Genomic DNA, 6,922 nt, shown 5'->3' on the forward strand with positions numbered 1-6,922 from the left:
ATGGCCGTTTGGGACAGAAAGACTCCCTGGGGCTTCATGTTGATGCTGGCTGGTAAGACATGGACTTCATCTTGTTATGTTAATGTTTTCTGGACACTACATATTTACTGATATTTTGTATTTAGTACTGGAGGCCCATGATGATGCCGTCACTCTGCTTTTCTCTCACTGTTTTCAAAAGTACTAAATCAAGGGTGTGTGTTTCCAGGTGTTCTGGGTCAAAGTGTGGACTATCCAGATCCTGTTTGTGCTGTAAAAGGATCGACTGTCACCCTCCCCTGCACCTTCACACTCCTGAAGTCTTTCATTCAGGGTGGAAGAGACGTTTCCCTAAAGACCATCAGAGTCCGCTGGTGCCAGAACCATTTGATCTGTCAGGGCTCCACCCCGTCTGTGTACGACAGCAGGTCAGAAACCAACAGCCCCCGTTACAAATACCTGGGAGACAAGAAGGGAAACTGCACCTTACAGATCACAGATGTACAGGAGGAAGACCAGGCAACTCTTCGCTTCAGAATGGAAGCTAATAACAAGGAAGGACATTTTACTGGCCGATCTGGAGTGAGCGTCACAGTCGTTGGTAAGAGCATTGTATTGTAAAGCTAAGAGTTAAATTATTATCACTGAGCATCTGTAATCCTGAAGGTCAGCGTCTCTTTCCAGATTGTTTGTTTTTGTATTTTATAGAATTCATTCTGTGGCTCATGAGTCAGCCAGAACCAGACTGGCATATTCTGGTCCCAATAATAATACTGTTAATGTAGTAACTGTGCTCACAAAGATAAGATCAAGGGTAAAACAATAAAGAATGGATTCATCAGTTCTAACAAGTCTCAAATCATATTCATAATCACAGTTTAATGAATAGAAGTCAAGTAAACTAACTTTATACACTTAATCCAGATGCGACTCAGATGAGGATAAAGAGCTCCAGTGGTGACAGAGAGGTGAGGGAGGCTGAAACCGTCACACTGTACTGCACTGCAGACTGCACTGTCCACCAACTGGAGGTCACCTGGTCCAGAGATGGCCACGCCCTCTTAAAGTCTGGCCCCGCCCTCCGGCTCGGCCCTCTGACTGCAGAGCATTCTGGGAACTACACCTGTGGTTTGAAGACCAACGTGGGCACGCTCTCGCTGCCGTACAGCCTGCAGGTGGAGGCTGAGGAGGAAGGTTTGTTTGATCATCACACCTAATCTTTAGCTTTAACCGCCCATCAGCAGCACACGTAACAGAACGTCAAGCTCTGTGATTGTACGTTTGTTAGCGAAATGCACCCTGGGGGTTGTAGTTGACTTTGCTTTGACTTTTTAAATCATAAAACTGATGGTTTGTAACACAGCTGTTCATCTTTTGTTTAGTTTCATGTCCACCTAAGAGGAGAGAGAACTGTCAGTCACTAATAGTCTCTGAGAAAGTAAATGGAGTTGATCCTCCTGAGGTTTATTATATCTGCAGTCCAACAGTTGTCTGTCCATCTGATCTGTCCCATAGGACCCAACAGTGGACCAGTTGACAACCTGCTGGCCATCCGTGTGGCTCTCTTCACTGTGCACACTGTGCTCATCGTCATAGTGGTATCCATCTTCATCAAAAGGTAACAAACTACAGGTTTTCCCTTTACATTGTAAAATCTGGTTGGGCACTATTTTCAGTGGCGGAAGAATCCACATGGGGTGCATTTGTTCTTTTATTGTTAAATTGTACTTTATTTCAATATTATTTATGTTTAAAAACGTATTTGTTAAGCACTTTGTAACTTGATTTTGTGGTGTATAAATAAAGTTATTATTATTGTTATTACTACATATGAGTAAAGTCATGTCTTTGATTCTACTCAGCTACTTTCTTTTTACATCTTTACAGAACATTTTTGCAAAAAGCAGCTGCAGCTGCAGAGAGCTGACAGACGAGACGTCTCATGCAGGTGAGTCACTGACAATCACATCAGTCAAACATCTTCAGTTATAATTTTACATTTAACATTGAACCTTCATGTCTTCATGGAGGGTCTCGCTCTGAGTGTTTAAGTTGCCATCTCTTATGAGCAAATAAAGTTGCACAGGAAGAGGAGCCTGCCTCCTGTCAGAGGGTGGCGACACTGACGGGAACATTTCTGTTATCTAAAGCTGACAAAAACGTCATAATTTCCTCTTCAAGTCATTGTTTCAGCTCTTTTGCAACATATTTCATAAGAAAGTAACGCTAGTCTGTAACTTCCCTGGTGAAAAATACTCTGCTTATCTCTCTCTCGCTATTATCTCCTCCTTCCATTTTCTTGACTGCACTCATGTGCAGCATTTCACTGCATATGAGAGTGAAAATTAAACCGCTGACGGACTGAATTCTGACATCTATGTTGGTAAAAGACTCACTCAGAAGCTGCCTTCCTCATCATGATCAAAGCTCAGAGTAGAAACCATTCAGGCAGCCGGTGCTGACGTCACTTTCACCGGTTAAAATCACAAATCATGGATCAATAACTGAAGCTGATCAGCGTAATATTTTTAAATCAGGAACTTCAGTAGATTGTGAAAAATAAGGTGTGTCAGATTTAGCATCTATAGCTGTCATTTCAATGTGTCAGATACATATTTAATCAGCATTGCATATATGCTGCTGCTATGTAAAGGATTAATTAATAAAAAACTTGGTCAGCTGCTCATTGGTGGCTTACATGTCCATGAATATCTGCATCCACAAGACCCACAGCAGGACACATCAGCCAGGTACTATATTAACTCATCCAGAACACATGAGATAAACTGCTAAGCTGTCCATATATGAAAATATAACAACCCATGCATGAAGTGCGCTACAAATAAAGTTGAATGTGATAATGATTATTATATTAACACAGAGAAAAGTCACCTGACCAGTTTAGAGTGTGAGCCCGTGACCTTTCCTCTGGCGCCACCCTCGGGACAAACTCGACACTTGACTATTGGACTTCAGTCATGATAACTCCGCTTGTTTTGCAGACTGTTTTAGTTTAAGTGTTTCTTCCTCCTCACTGATCTGTCAGCTTCCTGCAGTCTGACTGCTGCTCTTCATCAGCTTTGATCCACTATGGCTGTCAGCTGTTTGTCTTCTGTCTGTACTGTTTGAACTCTGCTTTCTGTTTCAGCCTCCAGACTCTCGAGGAGCTGTGACGTCCAGAGGAACGAGACCAGACTGTCTGACATTATCACATCATCATCCGTTTGTCCTGGTTTTATCGAGCAGGAATCGGAACTTAATGTGATTTACAGGACAGCAAACATATGCTTTGTAGTATTTAAGTGTGTGCAGCTAGTGTCACAATATTGTAGTTCACTGTCTACTGTTTACCTTTTTTGGCAGTTTCAGTTCATTGTTTCAGTTTTTTAAGATGTTTATAATATTTTTATCTGACGAAATGTTGCAGTCATCAAAACATGGAGTCTTGATCTGAATATTTAACTTAATATGAGCTTAAAGCTAGATTAGAAAATAGTGTTTAACTTTTACACATACTTTACATTTTTGTATGAAATATTTTATATTTTTTAAATATTCACTCTGTTGCGTTCACATGCAACTAACTTTGTTTCTTAGCTTGATTGTTTCAGTTGACTGCTGCCAACCAGACACAGTGAAAAAAACTTTTTGTACAGAACATAATGTGACTGAAACTAAGAACTCATTTCAGCAACGTGGTTCAGGAAAGACATGCGAGTCAGACAGGTCATCTACAAAAACATGGTAGAAAGTCTGGAACTGTGTAGTTCACTTCCAGTTTCTCGAATGTTAATATTTGGTGGTTTTGCTTAGTCTCTGATGATAGTGACGTGAATATTTGTGTCTTTTGGACTGTGGGTCGGACTAAACAATACGGGCTCTGGAAAACTGTGATACACATTTTTCACTATTTTCTGACATAATATTGACCAAATGATTAATGGAGAAAACAATCATCTACAGTTGCAGCCTCAGTTGTATTGTAGTGTAAAACAACAAACCACATCATTCACTTACAGTTAAATACCCAACATCAGGATTATATTTAGAGACATTTACAGATTAGTTGACATTCAAAAGTCTCAATGCATGTATTAAATACATGACTTACACTCCTCTGATTAATATAAAGACAGGCCACAATACCCACAGTAGGATCAAAGCTCATATGAATGTACAGTTGACCTCATCTTGAGCTCAACAAAGATGGAAAATTCAACCATCGGACATTCAGCACAGACTACAGACACACCACATACAGTCAACAGCAGAGGAAACAACCAAGAGATGTGTTCAAAGTCTCTGCTGAATACAACAGCAGCTTCAGAGTCCTGACAAACAGGGTACAGTACAGAATATGCAATCCAATGCAATATACAACGACAAACATACATCATGTCCTGCCATCTACTAAATATTTAGACAGACAGACGGGCGGACAGACAGACAGACGGGCGGACAGACTTTGTATTGTACTCACATTGGTGGAGGAGAACTGCATCATGTCCACGATGTCTTGTAAGGTCCCGCTGTACTTGTTGCTGTGACGCCATCTTGTTTGTTAGTAAACAGAACTTCTCCCGCCATTGCTGCTAGCTAACTAATCTGACAGAAAAAAAAAAACTAGCTAACGCCTGTTGCTTGTTTCATTTAAATCACGTGGTTAACTATACTAGTCTAATGTAAGGCCAAAGCACGACTGACCTGAGACTTAACTTTCTTTTACAAAATCCAGTCTGTTCACAGTTTCACCGCAGATGAACGTTTGATATGTTTTAATCACCTTCACCTGCTTCTCCCTGGTGGACTCGATCTGATTGGCGCTACTGTGGGACTGCAATACCACCTTTGACCGCACAGGCTGCCGTTTACCAGCCGTTAACATCCAGAGGGGCGCTGTTTCACTCATTTAAAGAAACTCAATTAAAAGTGTTGAAGAGATTAAAAGAACTACAATAACTACAATAAAAAACTACAATAAAATAGTTTCTTACATCACGAAAATGATCCAACATTTTAATTGAAATTACACTGTTATACTATGTGTTTGTGGCCCATTTAAACATATTTCTCACATAAACATGGGAAATAAAAAAATGCATTACACATAACAGGGAGATATCAAACAACAACAAAAAAAGTCTGCATACACATAGCAGCTCTAGATCTGTAACATAAAGCAGGAACAGTATAAAAAACAGATTGTATAAATTATAGTAAAAACTGATAATAGATTTTGATATAATAGATAAAGAATCGACAAAACATCAAATGTGCTACACAATGTCAGCCAGACCAGCAGCAGTTATATGAGCTTTTTGTTAGAGATGATTTAGGAATGCCTAAAATGTTTTTCCTATCATTTGAAAAAAATCAGAAGTTTGGAATAGTTTATTTTGATTTATGAAAATGACATGAAAGATATATATATAAAATGATACCATATAATATATATGATAATCAACTGTTCTGTTATCAGTGCATACATATATATACATACACATTGTTATTGTATATATTCTTTACTTTTTCACTTAAATATTGTAAATGTGTATATTTCTTATATCTTATTTTTGTACATACTCTCATTTCTAAATTCACTACTTTCTTAGTTAGTGAGAGGAGATAAAAACAAAACCATGTATTCTGAAAAATAAATTAGTTGAAATAACTAAAATTGACCAAATTGTTTTGGAGTAGCACTTTTTCCATCACTCTTAATCTTTTGTTTGTGGCTTCTATTAAACTATAACATGTAAACACTGCAAAAAGAGAATTTCTCTCAGACTGTCACATGTATCTTCAGTCCAACAGCTTCAGCTTCAACAGGAGAAAATCCACATAAAGTAACTGAAAACACACAAAGCTACAAGTGATTCAAACTGAGTAAAGAGTATTAGCACATTTGTTTCTTGAAAATCTGTTTATTACATGACAGGATACTTTTTTATTTTCAGAATAAAATTCATTACAAAAACATTGTTTACTCCTAAATAAACTTGACTTGGTCCTGAACAGGAAAGTTAATCATGTTGATATAAAAACTGTCTGACTGACATGAATAAGAAAATATTTATTTTTAATACGTTTTCCAGTGTATTCAATGATTAATTATTAATATATTGTATGATTGTCAAAGTCGGTCCCAGTATTATAAATGTAACGTGTAAATGGAAAACATTCCTTGTCTACCATTAAGTGTTAAATAAAACCTCCTGATGGTTTTAATCTGTGATGTTTCATCTTTTTCCACCTTGACGTCCCTCACAGACAGACAGTTTGGTTATGTTTGTTTTAGTTCATGTCTTACTTGATTTAATCTCTTACAGCATCATCATCATCATCATCTGTAAAAACTGTGCAGATCAGTTTTGAAAATTCGTGAATTTTGGAATTTGGACACAACGAACACATAGAAATATGTGACCACTCAAAGGAAAGTAAAAAAGGACAAAATACTTTTCATCTTTAAACATTTGGAAAAATTACACAAACAAGAACAAATGGCAGTTAGTTGTTTTTAACTTGCAGTCCGCTTCATTTTCTGGGCATAAAAATTCAAATATGAGCAAAAATCATGTGTTAATGTGACTGAAGGAGAAACATAGTCATTGTGCTGGTGGAGGTTTTAACTCCTCACCTGGTTGGCTGGCAATTACGCTCCAATTATTAAAGGAATATTTCACCCAAACATGGTAACTTTGTTTCTAACCCTAAACTCCTACCAGGCAGAGGAACGGGGCCCAGGGGGCCACAAAGAGAAGTAAAACGTCTGGGTCAGTGGGGGGTCTTGGGAAGATTTAAACTTGACGTTGAACAAATTCAAATATTTTGGGTCAGTTATTAACAACAATGCACAAATTTGAATTAAGAATTCCTTTCAATTATGAAGGACAACTGTAAAAATTCTGATTAACATCAGACTAACATGAGGAAAAACATT

At 38.0% G+C, this 6,922-nt stretch overlaps 1 protein-coding gene across 1 annotated transcript; it reads left to right on the forward strand.

Annotated features, from left to right (window-relative positions):
• LOC139290047 (B-cell receptor CD22-like) lies at window positions 1-3,152 on the forward strand. Its single transcript, XM_070911738.1, has 5 exons — window positions 1-52; window positions 209-580; window positions 904-1,173; window positions 1,495-1,597; window positions 3,128-3,152. The coding sequence occupies exons 1-5, from the start codon at window positions 1-3 to the stop codon at window positions 3,150-3,152; spliced, it is 822 nt and encodes a 273-aa protein (XP_070767839.1).
• Window positions 3,153-6,922: the final 3,770 nt, after the last annotated feature.

This window comes from Enoplosus armatus, chromosome 9 (assembly GCF_043641665.1).
Source record: "Enoplosus armatus isolate fEnoArm2 chromosome 9, fEnoArm2.hap1, whole genome shotgun sequence".
In the NCBI taxonomy this organism is placed as follows: Eukaryota; Metazoa; Chordata; class Actinopteri; order Centrarchiformes; family Enoplosidae; genus Enoplosus; species Enoplosus armatus.

Coding starts and splice junctions, on each gene's coding strand:
- LOC139290047 (XM_070911738.1), top strand. CDS start 1: ATGGCCGTTTGGGACAGAAAGACTCCCTGGGGCTTCATGTTGATGCTG. Junction 53..208: donor CTTCATGTTGATGCTGGCTG/GTAAGACATGGA, acceptor GTGTGTTTCCAG/GTGTTCTGGGTCAAAGTGTG. Junction 1,174..1,494: donor GGTGGAGGCTGAGGAGGAAG/GTTTGTTTGATC, acceptor TCTGTCCCATAG/GACCCAACAGTGGACCAGTT.